We start from the raw sequence: 20,499 nt of genomic DNA on the forward strand, positions 1-20,499 counted from the left end.
TTTTTTCTGGTATTAAATTGTGCCCCAATAAAGCGGTTATGGAATGCTAAAACATAAAAACACACCCCCAAACACAGCAACGAGGCAGTCAGTGTTTCCCAGGGAGCAGCTCAGGTGACAGCTGCATTGTGCAAAGTGATCCCTGTGACCAGAGCATGCTTAATGTTTACGTAATGCTTTACTGCAGCCTTGGAGGGCAGGTAACTTGCACCTTGAAACTTGAAGTTCTTGCTAATGTTGCTTGTAATTAAGTTAAGTAGTTATATAACTAATACAGATATGAGTAAATTTAAGGAGATGCCAAATAAATGAAGGAGATGAGCAGCCACCACAAGACTGAAGCTGGGAGGGGCGTGATGGAAGTCATTCAACCCAAAGCTGCCGGAATGGAGACCTTGCCAATAGATGGGTTTAAAACAACAAAAAGTGTGTTTTACAGAAACGAAATGAGGACCCACCATAAGATCCAGTTTATGGTCAACACGGGCACATCCCCCCAACTGTGTGTCTGCAGGAGGCGTCAGTGTGTGCTGCTGTGTTGTGTGATGTGGAAAGTCCTGGTGTTTGAGGAGATGGGCACTGGCTTTTATTTTCTACAGCTGTCTTTTATAATCTAAGGAGAGAAAAGCTTCTGTTGATGAGCACGTGGGCCTGCAGGAGGGTTGTGGCGTTGAGTGTCCGGGGCCTCTGCAGGGGCCGCCGGGGCCGGTCAGCTCCTCCACTGGCTCTCAGGGTTTGAGTTTCACAACCCCTGGAAGTCCTGGTTCCTCTTGTGGAGTGGCTCTGTCCAAATTTCCTCTTATAAGGACACCAGTCAAATTGGATTTGGGCCCACCCTAGTGACCTCATTGTGGTATAATCACCTCTTTAAAGACCCTATCTCCAAATACAGTCACATTTTGAGGTCCTAGGGGTTAGAGCTCTGAGATACGAGTTTTCAGGGGGACACAGTTCAGCACTAGCAAGGTCTTTCAGGCCTCAGGACTCCAGCTGAGCAGCGAGGCAGAGTCCAGAAGGCAAAGGGACGCTGTGGAGGCTTTCACAAGTGGGACCATCCTGTGCCATTTTAGGCAAAAGCTGGAAGGAAGTGATCTTCTGGGGCTGCTTAGCTGGTTGTTCCAATGAATCCAGAAGAAGCAACCAGGTTAGCTCTGCCTCTGCCCTTTGGAAATCCATTTGGATTCAGTTCCAGTGTTTCCTGGGCCTGGAGGCTGTGCCAGCTGGGTCCTGGGCACAGTTTAGGGACCTGCTCTGTGACCACAGGCCAGCCACTCCCATCCCTGAGCCTGTTTCACGTCAACAAAATGAGAGGGTGAATGAGATGATCTCTAAGGTCCCTGCTCACCTGCAGTCACAGAGCAGGTCCGGGGTTCCATCTGGCAGCCTGCAGCTGTGGAGTGGACGGGCTCTGGGCCGAGGTCATCTGTGCAGTGTCCACCGCAAGTGAGGTGGGCTCAGTTCTTCAAAGGTGCTGATGCTTGATGTGGGAAGGCAATGGTGTGGACGCCTTTTTCTCCTTGTGCCTCTGTAACCAGGTGGAGATAGCAGTGGGATGTTCTAGTCCCTAATGTCAAAAATTCGAAGTAATGAAGGAAAAAGTGTAAGGAGCCGTTTCTACCTGGTTTTGAACCGGGCACCTTTTGTGTGTGAGGCGACATAGGACTTTGTGATACTTGCTTCCCTTTTGTGTGTGCCTGAAATTTTCTATAATAATGGTTTAAAATACGCATAGGCCAGTTTCTTTTTTTTTTTCCCCAACTTCCTTACCAAATCTTCTCCCATCAAGTTGTTCATTCAACTTATGGGGAGATTTTGTGTCATACGTGTGACAAATCTTCATTCCAATCAGGTAGGTCAATGTTTCCTGCCTGTGCGAATATGAAAAATTGTTTTAAGCTAGGCATGGTGGCTCATGCCCGTAATCCCAGCTACTTGGAAGGTGGAGGTGAGAGGATCGCCGGAGCCCGGGAGTCTGATGCTGCAGAGAGCTATGACTGCACCACTGCATTCCAGCCTGGGCAACAGACGGAGACCCAATCTGTAAAAATTAAAATATTTTAAATTTCAGCTGGGGAGGATGGCTCACACCTGTAATCCTGTAATTTGTTTGTCTGTTTTTGAGATAGGGTCATGCTTTGTTACCCAGGCTGCAGTGTGGTGGCACAAAACCAGAATACTGCTTATCAGGCAACTGTTTTCTCATTAAGACTCCTCACGTCTCATGCCCACCAAGCCACTTCCAGCTTCTCAAATCCAGATCCTAACACTCCTACACATCTACCCTTGATCTTCCACTTCTGAAATCCTGCTAAAATGTGGTCATGGTGGTGTTTACCTTTACTGCAAAGGAATAAACTTGGCCTTGTTTGATCAGCAGGTTCTCCAGGTGGTCTTTTTTTGAAAAAGTCAATAGAGAATAATTTTAATTCCTAAAAGCTTTGAATATTTTTTCTTCTCCTATGCATGGTTGCTCTGGTAGATGATCACAGGTGCATCTGGGTGAAGGTTGAGAAGACTGATGTATATATTCATTTAAAGATAATTCTAAAATTAATTATCACCCATGACCCAGATGGAAAATTATTGTGCATTATTGTGCAGTTAATCAGATGGTGACTCGAACCACAGTGGCTGTTACAGATGTGCTCATCCTTACTGGAACAAATCGGCATAGCCTTTTATACATAATATTCAGGTTTTTGTTTGTTTGTTTGTTTTGAGATAGAGTCTCTCTCTGTTGCCCAGGCTGGAGTGCGATGGTGCACTCTCTGCTCACTGCAACCTCCGCCTTCCGGGTTCAAGCAATTCACCTGCCTCAGCCTCCGGAGTAGCTGGGATTACAGGCACCTGCCACCACCATGCCCAGCTAATTTTTGTATTTTTAGTAGAGATAGGGTTTCACCATATTGGCCAGGCTGGTCTCAAACTCCTGACCTTGAGCGATTCACCTACTTTGGCCTTTCCAAAGTACTGGGATTGCACATGTAAGCCACCATGCCTGGCCCTAATATGCACTTATCGATATGAAAAAGTATTTTTTTCTCTGTAATAAGTTGCAAGGACCACAAAAAGCGGCTGTGTATATTCCAGGGCCACAACAGTGCATCTCAACAATCTTGCCTCAGAACTCCATCATTTCTCCTCCTGCATAATATAATCTACCGAGATCTTAACCAACTTAACATGCCACAGAACATCGCGTTTTGTGGAACAGCTGAGATGCTTGCGCAATGGACTGTGGACAACGTGGTCACAGTTGTAGGGACAGAGGTTATGCGTAGGTGCACCAATACAGATGTACCCTCACCAAGCCGACCTGGTTACCACCACCACTGAGTGGCCAATCTTCCATCAGCAGAAACTCATTCTGGGCCCCAACATGGCACCTTTCCTTTTGCTACCAGCCTCCTAGAAGCAGGTTTTTAGATCGGATCCCTTTTGTCATGAACGGCATGGCAATTTGACTTCACTGCAATAGACACCTTTTCTAGATTTGAATTTGCCTTCCCTGCCCACGCACATCTGACAGCACTGCCATCTATGTGCAGAATGCCTCAGATACCCCGGAGTATTCTGCATAGCATCGCTTCTGATCAAGGAACTTCTTCCCCAGAGTATTCTGCATAGCATCGCTTCTGATCAAGGAACTTCTTTTCTAGCAGAAGAAGGGCAGTGACGGGCTGATGTCTGTGGAGCTGACAGGTCCTGTGTTATTCTGTTGCCCGGAAGCAGGTGTTCTCATTATGACACCAACTCTTTCACAGTGTCAGTTCAGAAACCAGACCCTGGAAAGATGGGGGCAAAAGACACAGGGAATCAAAAATGAAGAAGAAGGTTCTAAATTCCAATGATGTCTTCAAGATCAATTGCCATGTTGAGGGGTGTATGTGTCCCTGTGTGGAAGCTAATTTGTCCTCTCTCCATCCTCTTATTGTTTTACATACCCCTGGTGGTGGAGGCTGCCATTCAGTCAAGATCGTGACTGTACATGAGGGATGACAGTGCCCACAGGCGGTGCCATGGCTGCTGAAGGCCAGTGTTGTGTGGACACCAACACATTCTTAGGAAAAGCAAAATGTCCCTGCTGTTTAATGGAAGTTCAGATGCGAGTGAAATGCTGTGTGGACACTGAATGGCCACGGGAGGGCCCTGCACCCGTTTTTAAGCAGTTGCCTCAGTCCGCAGCCCACACTCCTGTCCTCTGAGTTGTGACGCTGGGGCTGCTTTGCTGTCAGGACCCGTCAGGCTCTGCCAGGAGGGGCACTAGAAGGAGGCTGTCAGCCAGCAAGATGGGAAAGAAACCAGTCCTCATGACTTCCTGTGTTCTCCTGTCCAAATCGTCCCAGCAATGTTTCTTCATCCTGGAAGTTGGCTCCACTTTGCAGATTTTGCTTTCACACTTCTGGTACTTGTCTCATCCTGCCCTTAGGAAAACAAGCACCAGCTGACTGGCCCCCACACTTCAGCAGCCGGGACCTGAGGCCCTCCTCTGAACACCTGGAGTGTCAGGAGCAACCACACAACAGCTGCTCCTTGGAAGCCTGGGCCCAGCTTTGGATGCCGCTTCTTCTCCCCCGTGCTCTGTACCACAGGGTAGGGCCAGGCAGCCCTCCAAGGCCTGGGAGACGCCTCTCCAGGGTCTCTGCCGAGCTCGGAACACCGTGGTCACTGCTTGCCCCCAGATGTTTGAGCTCCAGGGATCCCTAGTGTTCTTGTTTTGGCCATTCATTTCTCCAATATCTGGTTAGCAATTTTATTTAATTTTTGTGTTTTTTTAGACATGGGGTCTCGCTGTCACCCAGGCTGGAGTGCAGTCAGTGGTGCAGCCCTGCCTTACTGTAGCCTTGAACTCCTGGGCTCAAGCCGTCCTCCCTCCTTAGCCTCCCAAGTAGCTTGGACTACAGTAGCTAGGACCAGGCTGGTCTTGCACTCCCGGCCTCAAGTAATCCCCCTGCCTCAGCCTCTCAAAGGGCTGGCATTAAAGGCATGAGCCACCATGCCTGGCCAGCAATTCTTCTTCTTCTTTTTTTTTTTTTTTTTTGAGATGGAGTCTCGCTCTGTTGCCAAGGCTGGAGTGCAGTGGCACGATCTGGTCTCACTGCAAGCTCCGCCTCACGGGTTCACGCCATTCTCCTGTCTCAGCCCCCTGAGTAGCTGGGACTACAGGTGCCACCACCATGCCCGGCTAATTTTTTGTATTTTTAGCAGAGTCAGGGTTTCACTGTGTTAGCCAGGATGGTCTCGATCTCCTGACCTCGTGATCCTCCTGTCTCAGCCTCCCAGTGTGCTGGGATTACAGGCGTGAGCCACCGCACCCGGCCAGCAATTCTTTACATTAAACTTTCTGTTAAAATAACTGATGTGATTTTGTTCCTAAATGGACCCTGACTGATACACAAGTTTCAAAATGATGACTCAGTTTCTCTCCTTATTTCTCTTCCAGTCTTCATCCTCCAAGAGAGAGATAGTTTTAAACTGTTAAAGAACTTGAGGTACTAAAATGAATCACAGCTGCCACAGCAAACTTGACATGTGAATAGTGTCAAGTTTTTAAATGCTTCCGTTTATATTACCTCACTTGATGCTCTTTTCTTGCATTCATTCAATAATGTTTTATTGAGCAACTGCTATTTATAAGGCACAGAGTCTGGTACTGTTAATACGCTGTGAACCCCAACATTTGAGACAGGTGTCAGTTTATCTAGAAAGTTTATTTTGCCAAGGTGGAGGATGCGCCCATGACACAGCTTCAGGAGGTCCTGACGACACGTGCCCAAGGTGGTCGGGGCACAGCTTGGTTTTATACATTTTAGGGAAACATGAGACATCAGTCAATATAGGTAAGAAATACACTGGTTCCATCCAGAAAGGCGGGGACAACTTGAAGCAGGGAAGGGGCTTCCAGGTCACAGGTAGGTGGGAGACAAGTGGTTGCATTCTCCGAGTTTCTGATGAGCCTCTCCAAAGGAGGCCATCAGAAGACGCATCTGTCTCAGGGAGCAGAGGGTGACTTTGAATAGAATGGGAAGCAGGTTTGCCCTGAGCCGTTCCCAGCCTGAGTTTTCCCTTTATCCTAGCGATTTTGGGGGCCCAAGATATTTTTCTTTCATAACACACAAAAAACAAGATATTCCCCCCGCGAGGATAACTACTAAACTGCAGGGATTTATTTTTGTTATTTAAAGGAGGTTTTATAAAGCCTCTAATTGAACACAGAAAAAGGCAAAGAACTGTCCAAGAAGAGTTATATGGACTCAATTTCTGCCGTTTAGAAAGTTTCCACTTAAGATATCCACATTTGTTAGCCTAAGTCATCAATTAAATAATTTAGAAAGAATAGAAAAGGAACAGGAACCTAGAACTTAGCACGCATCTGATAAAAGACCGCTATTACCAAGAATTAAGAAATATAGCATTAAATAGCAGAAACATACAAAAAATAAAATAAAGAAAATAAAAAATAGAGTAAATTTAGTCCAAGGAGGTTATAAACAATCTACAATGACAATAATAGCAAGGCATTGCTTCTTCATGGAGCTTTAGATTGACACATTGTGATCTTTACAAAATCCCTCAGAGTGCACGTGTCATGATTCTTTTCTTTTTTTCTTTTTTCTTTTTTTTGTCCAGGAATGTTCAGAGTGGCTTTTCTTACAATGGCCAAAACCTATGAACCACCCAGTGACCATCAACAGGTGAATGGAAGCAGACACTCACAAAGGTTGAGTGACTTAGCAATGTGACACAGGCAAGAAGTGGCACAGCAGGCACCAGACTCTGGGGTTCAGTGCTGGCTGCCAATCCTGCAGTGGTCCAGCCCCTTCCTCAGTGCCCCCATCACCTCCTGGTTCCTCAAGCTGTAAATGAGGGGGTTGAGCATGGGAGTAAGGACCGTGTAGAAGGCAGAGGCCACCTTGTCATGGCTGGGGGGCCGGTAGCGCCTAGGCCTCAGGTACATGAACATGGCTGCCCCATAGAAGACAGTGACAGCTGTCAGGTGGGAGGAGCAGGTGGCCAGAGCCTTTTTCCAAGTCTGAGCAGAGCGCATTCGCAGCACAGTCCCTAGGATGCAAGAATAGGAGGCCACGATGATGGAGAAGGGAAGGAGAAGCATGAAGACACAGCAAGCAAAGAGGAGGGTGTCAAAAAGGGAAGTGTTTGCACAGGCCAGCTTCAGTAAAGCTGGAACCTCACAGAAGAAGTGATCCACGTTCCTCGAGCCACAGTAAGGTAAGCTCATGGCTGCCACCATCTGAATCACTCCATCGATTATCCCAAAGGCCCAGGAGCTCCCAGTAATCTGGAGACGGACCTTCTGATTCATGAGGATGGGATAGTGAAGTGGGTGGCTAATGGCCACATAGCGGTCATAAGCCATGAGTCCCAGCAAGAGCCCCTCAGAGCCCACAAGAGAGACAAAGAGGCCAATTTGTATCCCACAGCCCACAAAGGAGATGGACTTCCTGCCAGACAGGAAGTTGGCTGCCATCTTTGGCACAATGTTACAGACCAACATGAGGTCCATGAGGGAGAGCTGGCTGAGGAAGAAGTACATGGGGGTGTGAAGTTGAGGGTCTATGTAGATGAGGAAGACGAGGAGGACGTTCCCACAGAGGGCCACTGTGAAGACCACCATAACCACAGAGAAGAGGACAAGGTCAGTCTGGCTGTGGGAAAAGATGCCCACGAGGATGAAGCCATCTGTGTATGATTGGTTCACCATCTTCCCATGGCGTAGTGGTTCACAGTCACCTGAGAACACAGAGAAATTATGAGACTGAGGGACACGTCTCTATCGTGCTCCAAATTCTTCCGTTCAACAGCATATGCTCCAAGACATGCAGGAGGACACGCTCGTCTTCCTGTGACACAGGTGACAGGACCTCTGCCAGCTCTGGAATTGGACTCCACATGGTTATTCGTGCACGTCCAAACCCAGAGGGTAGAAATGGGATCATTTCATGTGCCCCAGGACTGTTGGACGATTCTCCTTCAGCCAGCAAAGCCCAGGCTTTCCACATAGCTGGGGTCACATGGGTTTGGTCCACTGTTTCTAACAGGCCTTGGACTATTTCACACCCAAGAGATCATTTACATGTGTTACAAAAAGGAAAGATCAAGCCAGGCGCAGTGGCTCACACCTGTAATCCCAGCACTTTGGGAGGCTGAGGTGGGTGGATCACCTGAGGTCGGAAGTTCAAGACCAGCCTGACCAACCTGGAGAAACCCCTTCTCTACTAAAAATACAAAATTAGCCAGGTGTGGTGGCCCATGCCTGTAATCCCAGCTACTCAGGAGGCTGAGTAGGAGAATCACTTGAACCCGGGAGGCGGAGGTTGCAGTGAGCTGAGATCGCGCCACTGCACTCCAGCCTGGGCAACAAGAGCGAAACTCCATCTCGGCGGGGGGGGGGCGAAAAAAAAAAAAGGAAAGATCATGGCAACGTAAGATGTTCTTTAGTCTTTATTTCGTTCAGGTCAAAAATCCTGGGACCATTTTTAATTTCTCTATTTCTTTAATTCCCTAGGTCCTAACCATCAGAAAGCCCTTTGGCTGTACCCTCAGTGTTTCTCAGAATCTAATTCGCTCTTCCTACCCCCACCAAAACCACCCCAGTCCCAGCCACCCTCCTCTCTCCGATGGGTTATTGTAACCTCTTCCCTGGTCTCCCAGCTTCTATCCTTCAACCCTTGAGTCTATTGTCACAGTGTTTGCAGAGAGTCTGCTAAACTGTAAGGCATTTGTGTAACTTTCCTAGTGAAAGTATGTCGATGACATCCCAAATTACTCCAAATAAAGCCCAGGTCTTACAGTGGAAAGTAAAGCCCTACATCACACACACACACCCAGAGACACACACAGACACACACAGACATAGACACAGAGACAGACACAGACATACAGACACACACACACACACACACATAGACACAGAGACAGACACAGACATACAGACACAAACACACACACACACAGAGACAGACACAGAGATACAGACACACACACACACAGAGACAGACACAGAGATACAGACACACACACACACACATAGACACAGAGACAGACACAGACATAGAGACACAAACACACACAGACACAGAGACAGACAAAGAGACAGACACAGACATACAGACACAAACACACACACAGACACAGAGACAGACACAGACATACAGACACAAACACACACACACACTCAGACACAGACAGACACAGACATACAGACACAGACATACAGACACAAACACACACACAGACACAGAGACAGACACAGACATACAGACACAAACACAGACACACACATAGACACAGAGACAGACACAGACATACAGACACAAACACACACACAGACACAGAGACAGACACAGACATACAGACACAAACATAGACACACACATAGACACAGAGACAGACACAGACATACAGACACACACACACACAGACACAGACAGACACAGACATACAGACACACACACACACACAGACACAGAGACAGACACAGACACACAGACACAAACACAGACACACACATAGACACAGAGATACAGACAGACACAAATACACCCAGACACAGACATACAGACACACAGGCACAGGGAACTATACACACACAGACACACATACATACACATGAAAACACACACGCAGAAACACATAGATACATGGAGGCACACACACAGCCACACAGAGAAACAAAGACACACACACACAGATACACACCCAGAGACACAGATATGGAAATATACACACAGACACACATAGAAACACATAGGCACACATACATCCATATACAGAACCACAGAGACACACACACACACAGTTATACACAAATACAGACATATACACAGGCACACATAGACACAGTTACACACCGAGACACACAGACACATGGAAACACAGTCCCCCGCACGTCCCTCTGAGGTCCCCTGTGGCCCCTCCCTTGCTCACAGAGCTCCCGCGGGTCTCCTGGCCTGGGTGCCCACGCCCTCCGTGCTTTGCTCATTTTCCTAGGTCTTTCCCAGGCCTCCCTCCCTCCCTGCTTCCGGTCTTTCCTCAAATGCTGGTCTTCATAGAGAGCTGTTCTGTGGCAGCGGATGAAAAAGCTGAATGTCTCGCTCTCCCAAGCCCCTTCCTGCTGCCGTTTCTCCAGGGCACCGGCGCCATCTGACACGCACACGCTCCCGTATTTGGACTGTGCCCGTCTGTGAGATCCACCAGAGTGAAGGCACCGTTTCCGTTCACCATGACCTTGGCAGCCCCCAGAATGGTGCCTGGCTCATAGCGGGACCTCAACCCATACGTGGTGACTGAATAAAGTAAGACGTGATGGAGTGACCCGTGGCTGCAATCTCCATTTTCTGCAGAAAGGCTCCCACTTCACTGGCCGTGGTCTGAGTGTCACAGGAGTTTGCTGTTTGAATCGTTTCTACCAGGGACGGTGAGTGAAAATGGAAGAAACATCTTCAGCTGCTTACAAAGACGAGGACCCGCTCCACATATGGGCGGCCGTTTATCTGTGAGTCCTCTGCATGCTGGTGTATCCACGTCCACCTTACCTCACTGCAAGGCTAAATGCGGCTGCTCCACGGGACCCCACGCTCTCTGTGCCAAGACCCCGGGGAATTTCCTAAACTGGGATGGGCCTGCCCAGGCCCAGGACCCTGCAGCTGGCTGCTTGATCTGTGTCCCTAGGTAAGGGAGCTTGTCCTGGTTCGTGCCCAGGGGGGTGTGCCCAGGGGTCCTTGCCACGGATGACCCCTGGAGTGATGAGGAGGGGATTTCTACAGGAGCAGATCTGTTCCCACAGCGACCAAGCACCATCTCAGCCATATCAGCCACAGGTTCCACCAAGCAGTGAAACAAACCGGGTCCCCCCAGATCCCCCAGCAGAAGAAGGGATGCCCAGCCCTACCACCGCGTCCAGAGGCACCAGCCACAGGCACCTCCCAGGACGTGCACTCCCCACTCCCCCTCCCCAAATCTCTTAAACTACAGTACTGCGTGGGTGACTGATGCCATTTCTCCCTCCCTCCTGCGTGGTTCCCCTGCTCTCAGACTCACACCCGCTGTGCACTCAGCATCTCCCCTCAGCTGCCTCACGGGCTTGTTCCACCCGAAGTGGCTTCTCCCCCGGAGACGCGCCTGTTCTCCCCTCTCAGCTCAGTGAGTGGCAGATCTGTCCAGGTTCACAGGTCACAACACTCGCGTCATCCAGGACTCCTGTCCTTCCCTCCACACACACGTCCCAAACATCGGAAACCCCTGCTGGCTCCTCTTGCAAAACACACCCCCAGGCCCGCACGCACCCCTGCCAGCTCCCCCCCGGCCCGCACGCACCCCTGCCAGCTCCCGCCCGGCCCCACCACCTCTAGAGCGTCCCTGGAGGGTGGCAATGATCCCGACTGCATTTGCCTTCCAGTCTACCCTGGCACGCCCCAGCCTGTCCTGGTCTGTCTGTCACATAGCCCTGGGGTGGACCCATCTTTGCAAGAATAAAGCCAAAGTAAATGCAAGACTTCTCAGCAGCCCTCCACCACCACCCACGCCTTTCCTTCCCCTCTCCTGGGATTCCCTCCCTGCCCGTCTCCCCAGCCTCCTGGAGCTGCTCCCACGCTGCAGGACAAGGCCAGCCCCGGGGCCTGGACACTTTCTCTCACCTCCGTGCAGAAGGCTCTTCCCAGACCGGCCCTGCCTCTCTCCCTCACCTCCTCCTCCTCACCTTCTCAGCAAGGCCTTCCCTCAGCACCCGTTCAGAGTTGAAACCTTCTTCCTCTGCCTCCCTTCCCCGCCTTGGTTCCCACAGCAGGTCAATGGGCACGGCGGGCCCCAGGCTGCTCATGCGGGTGTCTGTTCTCTGCTTTCCCAACTAGAACCCATGTTCCCCGGTGCCACGGGTGCTCGTGGCGGGATCCCTGGCTCCCAGAACAGTGCCTGCCACATCTGTTATGCGCTAGTCAATATTTGTTGAATGAATAAAAATTTTTTTGGCCAGGTACCCTGGCTCACACGTGTAACCCCAAAACTTTGAAAGGCTGAGGCAGAAAGATAGCTCGAGGTAGGAATTTGAGACCAGCCTGGGCAACATAAATGAGACCTCATCTGTATTTAAAAAACAGAGAAAATTAGCCAGGCTATCGTGCACACATCTGTAGGCCCAGCTACTCAGGTGGCTGAGGTGAAAGGCTGGTTTGAGCCTGAAAGTTCAAGCTGGCAGTGATCTGTGTTCACGCCACTGCACTCCAGCCTGGGTGACAGAGGAAGACTGTCTCCAAAATAAAAATAAAATGATACATTAGCTGGGCATGGTGGTGTGCACCTGTAGTTCCAGCTACTTGGAAGACTGAGGCAGAAGAATTGCTTGAATTCGGGGGCGGAGGTTGCAGTGAGCTACAGTCACAGCACTGCACTCCAGCTGAATGACAGAGCTATGACATTGTGTGATGTGGAGGGGATTTCTATAGGAGCAAATCTGTTCCCACAGCGACCAAGCACCCTCTCAGCCATATCAGCCACAGGCTCCACCAACCAGCAAAATACACCAGATCCCCCAGGAGAAGAACGGACTCCCCACCCTACCACCATGTCCGGAGGCACCAGCCACTTGCACCTCTCAGGACACAGACGGCAAGACCCTGTCTCAGAAAAATAAAAATGTATTATGAAATACAACAGAATTTATTCTTGCATCTCACTGGCTCATCTTGGTGCTCTCTAACTTCAGACCTTTCCATTGGGTGTTTAGTTAATAACTTCACTTTTCTTCCTAGAAACCACAACACAGAAGAAGCCACTGCGTCTCTGCAATATTCTCCCTGGGACAGGAGGACCCCATCCCTCGTCAGCCCCCTCCTTCCTACCCCTTCACCTTCGCACTCCCCACACATCTGTCCTTGTCTTCCTGTTGTGGACCACTCTCCACCCTGGGGACCCAGAGCCCAGTCTCCAACCCAGACAGAGGGAGGGGGACAGGAAATGGGGAGTAAGACACCAAGGAGAGATAGAGAGACGTGGGTCAAAGGAAGAGGACGAGAAGAAAGAGTGAGGAGAGACACCACACCAGCAGAGAGATGCCCCTCCAAAAACCCAGACAAAACAATTACACCCTGATGGAGGCAGACAGTAGGAGGAAGAGCAAGTGCTGATGAACAAGACAAATGGGGACGTGAACCAGCAACAGGAGCAGGAGCTGCAGGGAAGAGAGAGGAGGCAACAGGACAAGACCCTCACTCACCTGTGGGTGGGTCCCCTGCAGGGAAACAAACTCAGCAGGGACGCCTGCGGAGGAGAGCCTAGCGTCAGAATCATGCACTCATCCTCCTGTGTTTGCTCCCACTGGGTCAGGGGGTTAGGAGGAGCCCCAGCACCAACCTCCTTCCTCAGCCCCTGGTGACTCCTTGCCAGGCTGTGGAGCCCACCACAACCTTGGCCTCCAGTGGCTCCTCAGGCTCAGGGAGTGTGGTTCACACAGACCACAACCTCCTCTGGGAGGGAGAAACAGGCTCAGGGAAGGAGCTCGTGCTGGCAGAACTTCCTCCCAGTGTCCACGCAGGTACTTAACACAGACACAGGGTGAGGAGGGGGAGTTGACTTCAGACCTCAGCTCTCAGGGGACCCCACAGACTTCAACCTCAAAGAAACAGAGCTTAGGAACAGGACTAGTACTAGGGCCACTGGGAGTCGTGTGAGGAAATACAGGAAGGGAGGGGGCCACAGCGCCCTCAGGCACAGGGATACACAAATGCATTGAAAGTTCCCTGGAACTCTGCCACCTGCTCAGGCAATTGGGCCGCCTTCTCCTCCCAACGTGCTGGGATTACAGGCATGACCCACCATGCCCGGCCTGTTTTTGTTTTTGTATTTGAGACAGGGTCTTGCTCTGCTGCCCAGGCGGGAGTGCAGTGACACAATCACGCTTCACTGTCACCTGGACCTCCTGGGCCCCAGCTATCCTCCCACCTCATCCTTCCGTGTAGCTCAGATCACAGGCACGCACCACTGCATCTGGTTAATTTTTGTATTTTTGGTAGAGATAGGGTTTCACGATTTTGCCCAGGCTGGTCTCGAACTCCTGGACTTGGGTGATCTGTCCACCTCAGCCTCCCAAAGTGATGGGATTACAGGCGTGAACCGCTGCACCCAGTCAAATCCATCTTTTTTATTTTTTAAGCTTCAAGTCTTTTAGATGACTAAAGTCATCTTTTCCATTCAAAATTTCTTCCAAAACGCAATCCATGGTGACCTCAGCCTCCCACGAACCCCTGCAGATCTATCATCCGTACCTTTGGAGACACGATGATCTTGTGACAGCTCCTCTACTGACATCATTGTATTTTACAGGATGAACTTGATCATGTGCAAACAAGGAAACAACCCATACCACACTGTTTTTAAATATGATATCCCAATTCTTCTTTCTCCATCTTTTCATGGTATCTCATGGAGATTTAAGAGTGTTTTGGTCACTTTGAAGGGTAAGATGAAGGCTTATTTGTGCATTCTAAAGACCAGATCATTGAAAATCAAAACTTGGATTTCACATTCTATTCCATGTTTTTCCCCTTGACTCAGCCTAAATCAACACTGCTTGGACTTTGGAGACCCACAGTAGGAAAAGAACAGTCTATTAATAACAATTACATTGTTTATCCTTTAAGATTTTAAAGACAGGGGAGGTGTTTTTGGAATGTCAACTTTTCACAAATAAATTACCAGGAAGTCTGAACTGATGCCTTCTTTTTATTTTGGAGACTACCTTGCATAATAGAGACCTTCTCTTTTATTTTAATGTGTAAGTCTAATTAATTTTTTGATTGGCTAATGGCATTTTAATTTTAGCAGTATAATAAAAGCAGTAACAGTCATAGAAATGTCTATGAGATGTCAATATTGATGTTTCTTTGTTAGAAATGATTTTTAATGCTCATCCTATTATTATTGTTCTTATCTTTTAAAGACAAAACCTTCAAACTGTTCTTCACAGTGATTGTACCAATTTACATCCACACCAACAGTCTACAAAGGTCCATTTTTCTCCACACCCTTACCAACACTTTGTTTGACTTTTTCATAAAAGGCCAAGTGATGTCTCATTGTGGTTTTAATTTGCATTTCTCTGATGATTTGTAATGTTGAGCATCTTTTCATATACTGTTCAGCCATTTTTATTTCTTCTTTAGAGAAATGTTGATATGGGTCCCTGCCCATTTTTAATCAAGCTATTTGTTTACTTCCTATTGAGTTGTTTAAGCTTCTTATATATTTTGCGTATCAACCCCTTATGTAATGTATGACTTTTAAGCATTTCATTTCCATCTGCTGACTGCCTTTTCATGTTGTTGATGGTTTCTTTTGCTGTATAGAAGCTTTGTAATTTTGTGTAGTCCAACTTGTTTATGTTAGTTTTTGTCATCTATGCTTTTGGTGAGATATCAAAAAGTTCTTGCCAAGGGCAATAACCAAGAGCTCTCCCCCTATATTTTCTTCCAGAATTTTGATGGTTTCAAGTCTTATGTTTAGGTGTTTAATTCATCTTGTGTTGACTTTGTGTATGGTGTAAGATAAGGGTCCAATTTCATGGTTTTGAATGTGGATACTAGGTTTTCCCAGCATCATTTATTGAAGACACTATCCTTTTTTCTCCATGTCTTCTTGGTGGCCTGGTCAAAAATTAGTTGACCATGTATGCTTAAGTTAATTTCTGGGATCTCTATCCTGTTCCATTAGTTTATGTGTCTTTTTTTTTTTTTTTTTTAATGCCAGTACCATACTGTATTGATCACTATTGTTTTGTGATGTAATTGAAAATCAGGAAATGTGATGCCTCCAACTTGGTTTTTCCTTCTCATGACTGTTTTGGCTGCTCAGGGTCTTTTGTTGTTCCATACAAATTTTAGAATTGTTTTTTCTATCTCTGTGAAAAACACCATTGGAATTTTGATAGGAATTGCATTGAATCTGTAGATTGCTTTTGGTAGTATAAACATTTTTACCTCATCTAGTTGGGTAGATGATGGTAAAAAAAGAAAAAATGTATACAACAAAACAAAAAACATTTTTTACAATATTAATTCTTCCAATCCATGAGCGTGGAATATCTTTCGATTTATTTGTGTCTTCTTCAATTTATTTCATCAGTGTTTGAGAATTTTCAGTGTACAGTTCTTTTGCTTCCTTGGTTAAATATATTCCTAAGTATTTTATTATTTTTTATGGTTTTGCAAATGGGATTCTTTTCTTGATTTCTTTCTCAGATTGTTGTTAGTGTAAAGAAATGCTACCAATTTTTGTATGTTGATTTTGTATCTTGCAACTCTACTGAATTCGTTTATTTGTTCTAAGTTTTTTAGTAGCATGTTTAAGGTTTTCTACATATAGGATTATGTTCTCTGCAAATAGGAATAATTTAATTATTCTTTTCCAATTTGGATGACTTTTACTTCTTTTTCTTTTCTGATTGCTTTTGCTAGTACTTTCAGTACTGTGTTAAATAGAATGGCAATAATGGGCATCCTTGCCTTGTACCAGATCTTAGAGGAAAAGATTTCAGTTTTCCTTCATTGATTATGATATTTGCTGTGGGCTTTTCATGAATGACTTTTTTATGTTTAGGAAATTCCCTTCTGTACCTGTTTTGTTTAGAGCCTTTAAAAAAAAAATCACGAATAGGCCAGGTGTGGTGGCTCACGCCTGTAATCCCAGCACTTTGGGGGGCCGAGGTGGGCGGATCACCTGAGGTTGGGAGTTCGAGACCAGCCTGACCAACATGGAGAAACCCTGTCTCTACAAAAATACAAAATTAGCCGGGTGTGGTGGTGCATGCCTGTAATCCCAGCTACTCGGGAGGCTGAGGCAGGAGAATTGCTTGAACCTGGGAAGTGGAGGTTGTGGTGAGCCAAGATGGTGTCATTGCACTCCAGCCTGGGCAACAAGAGCAAAATTCGATCTAAAAAACAAAACAAAACAAAACAAACAAACAAAAAACCATTAATGGATGTTGAATTTTGTCCAGTGCTTTTCTGCATCAATTAAATTAATCATGTGGTTATACTCTGGTGTATCACATGGATTATTTTGCACATGTTAAACTAATCTTGCATTCCAGGGATAGATCTAACTTGGTTGTGGTGTATAATCTTTGATATGTTTCTGAATTTGGTTTGCCAGGTTTTTTTTTTCTTTTGAGACAGCATCTTGCTCTGTTGTTCAGGCTGAAGTGCAGTGGTACAAAGGTGTCTCATGGCAGCCTTGATCTCCTGGGCTCAAGCAATCTTCTCATCTCAGCCTCCCAACTAGCTGGGACTACAGGCGTATGCTACTGTATATGGCTTATATTTGTAAATGTTTTTGTAGAGACAGGATCTCACTATGTTGCCCAGGCTGGCCTCAAGCAATCCTCCTGCCTATGCCTCCCAAAGTGCCTAGAATACAGGCGTGAACCACTGCACCTGGCCTGGTTTGCTAGTATTTTATTGAGAATTTTTGCATGTATGTAAATATGGATATTTTTGCAAATGGATATATTTGCAAAATGCTCTATGGAGCAGGCAGGATCCCCACCCTCCTGTGCGGGCTACAGACGCCCAAACTGCAGCTGTGGATCCAAGCCTCCCTGAGCTCTTTGGGAAGGGCCGGGAGCAATCAGGATCTGCCTTCCGGGTCGGGTGTGGCTGTAGCCGCCCTCCTAGGTGCAGGAGCCGGGCGTCTCTGCGGCCTGTACCCTCGGGGGCCCCAGGAAGGATCCCCCATCCTGCAGGCTCAGGAGTGTCTGCCTGGACTCTCTCTACTCCTGGTGCCTGCTCTGATCTCAGAGCGGGTTGGGGCCGAGCACTGGGGCCATGCATGGCAGCAGGAGGCAGACAGAATCCTGGGCGGAAGGGGGCATGTCCCCAGTAAGGCCCCACCTCCAGGCCAGGGAGCACCTGAAGGCTGGGAGCCCGGGCTGCCACTCCAGCAGACCAGAGTAGGAACTCCTGGTGCCTCTTCTGGGCCCAGCATGGCTGCCCATGGGCCAATCAGCACACACTTCCTCCCCTTTGAGGTCCCTAAAAGCGCTGGGCTCATCCAGAGCCGGGTAGAGAATGGCCAGAGGAGGAAAAGGGCAGACAGACCCACGATGGGACTGACAATGAGGACTGGTTGCAGCGAGGAGCACCCTCTCTGCTGAGAGCTTCGGAGACATGCAGAGACATCACGCCTGTGGAGAGCAGAGGAGCCACCCACTCCAGGGCCTCCTCCGAGCCACCTTATCCAGGGCCTCCTCCGAGCCACCTTATCCAGGGCCTCCTCCGAGCCACCTTATCCAGGGCCTCCTCCGAGCCACCTTATCCAGGGCATCCTCTGAGCCACCTTATCCAGGGCACCCTCTGAGCCACCTTATCCAGGGCCTCCTCCGAGCCACCTTATCCAGGGCCTCCTCCGAGCCACCTTATCCAGGGCCTCCTCCAAATCACCTTATCCAGGGCCTCCTCCGAGCCACCTTATCCAGGGCCTCCTCCGAGCCACCTTATCCAGGGCCTCCTCCGAGCCACCTTATCCAGGGCATCCACCGAGCCACCTTATCCAGGGCCTCCTCCGAGCCACCTTATCCAGGGCCTCCTCCAAATCACCTTATCCAGGGCCTCCTCTGAGCCACCTTATCCAGGGCCTCCTCCGAGCCACCTTATCCAGGGCCTCCTCCGAGCCACCTTATCCAGGGCCTCCGCTCTGCTAAGAGCTGAACACAAGGCTGGATGACCCGCCTCCAGAGAGGAGCTGCCCACTCCTCTTGAGGTGTTTTAATACCAAATACAACTCTTCTTCCTTCTTCACTTGTCTGTGTACCTCATTCTTCCTGGATGCAGGACAACTCCTGCAAAAGCTCCCATCACTCATTGGCACCCCATAGATCCCATTGTAGCAGGACGAGCCGCAGACAAAACTCCTCGGACACCGAGTTAAAGAAGGAAGGGGTTTATTCGGCCGGGGGTATCAGCAAGACTCCTGTCTCAAGAGCCGAGCCCCCCGAGTGACCAATTCCTGTCCCTTTTGAGGGCTCACAACTCTAAGTGGGTGCATATGAGGGGGTCGTGATTGACTGAGCAAGCAGGGTGTAAAGGTAAACTGAGGCTGCAGTCAAACTGGGAACGAAGACACAAGGCAAATGGCAGTGAGAATAGCCTTTATTAGGACTTGCGGGCGAGGGTCCTCAGTTCAAAGGTGCAGGCCGAGGAAGTCGTGCTGAGGGAGGAAGGTAGGGGCTTCTTACAGCCTGAGAGGGAGGGAAGCTGGTTGTGCAAACGGGGCCTGGGGGGTCTTGAAACTACTAGGGCAGGAGTTGAGTAAGGGTCATGAGGAAGGGGTCTTTGGAAACTCAACCGAAACTGCTATTTACGAACTTGTGGAATGCAGGTCATGGGGGAGTGTGGTTGCCCAGCCGGAACTCTGATGTATGTAAGTCTGCGGGTGTGTACAAGGGTGAAGGGAGTCTTTAACAAAAGGCCTGCTACGCCGGGTAACGCCGCCATGTTAGGTCTGGATTCCTGCCTAACACAGGGGGTACGTGACTGGGGGCTGCAGGCACCGGTAATTAGATCGGAACAAAACAGGATGGGGATTTTCACAGTGCATTTCTATACAATGTCTGTAATCTATGGAAAACATAACTGATTAGGTCAGGGGTTGATCTTTAGTGGTTAAAGGTAGTTTTAGCAGCACCGGGCCCTGTGCCTGTGGATTTCATTTCTGCCTTTTAGTTTTTACTTCTTCTTTCTTTGGAGGCAGAAATTGGGCATAAGACGATATGAGGGTTGGTCTCCTCCCTTACCGTAACATGATGGGACATCTGCTCCTAGTTAGCCCACCTCCAGCACCCCCACAGCCACAGCCTCCCCTCAGAGCACACCTGAGGCTTCTTTTCCACTTGAAAGCTTTTCCTCTTCTCTGGCAAAGTACAAGTGGCGGTGGCTGACTCCTTTACTATAGGGAACTCTGGGTAAATAGCCTTTGATTTTCTTATTTGGTTGCTCTTCATTTATTTCCAGAGTGTTCAGTAAGTATTTGTTGAATGAACAGTGAATGACCAATGATTGAGTGCCTCGAAGTACAGGCCATCAACTGGGGACGAGGTCCACGGAGTAACTGACTGCGCTGCCCTTCCTGTCAGTCATGCATTAACAAAACTCCAAGTGGAGGCAGATTCTCACGTGACACTCAGCAGGGTCCTGTTCCCTCACAGCCTCCACGAGCGAGAGCCTCCACGAGCGAGAGCCTCCACGAGCGAGAGCCTCCACGAGCGAGAGCCTCCACGAGCGAGAGCCTCCACGAGCAAGGTGAGGGGTACAGGGTGGAAAAAAGTGGCTTCCCTCCACCTTCCTAGGTTCTTTGGGCTTCTTTGCACTCCAGCCTGGGCTAAAAGAGCCAAACTCTGTCTCAAAAAAAAAATTCCAAGATTGAGTCACAGTTCCAAGTGACAAGTGGAATCCGATTATCATGCTAAGATTACACACGGTTCTCTTAACGAGA

The 20,499-nt window shown here is 48.6% G+C and overlaps 1 protein-coding gene across 1 annotated transcript in view; it reads right to left on the reverse strand.

The window, feature by feature from the left end:
• Nucleotides 1–6,784: 6,784 nt before the first annotated feature.
• The window catches only part of LOC119621912 (olfactory receptor 2V1-like), a 211,369-nt gene continuing 197,654 nt past the window's right edge, over nucleotides 6,785–20,499 (reverse strand). Inside the window, exon 2 of the mRNA XM_073010391.1 lies at nucleotides 6,785–7,752. Within this exon, the coding sequence (XP_072866492.1) occupies nucleotides 6,785–7,723 (939 nt within the window). The 5' untranslated portion in view covers nucleotides 7,724–7,752. The remainder of the gene's footprint in view (nucleotides 7,753–20,499) is intronic.

Source organism: Chlorocebus sabaeus, chromosome 23, assembly GCF_047675955.1.
Source record: "Chlorocebus sabaeus isolate Y175 chromosome 23, mChlSab1.0.hap1, whole genome shotgun sequence".
Classification (NCBI taxonomy): domain Eukaryota; kingdom Metazoa; phylum Chordata; class Mammalia; order Primates; family Cercopithecidae; genus Chlorocebus; species Chlorocebus sabaeus.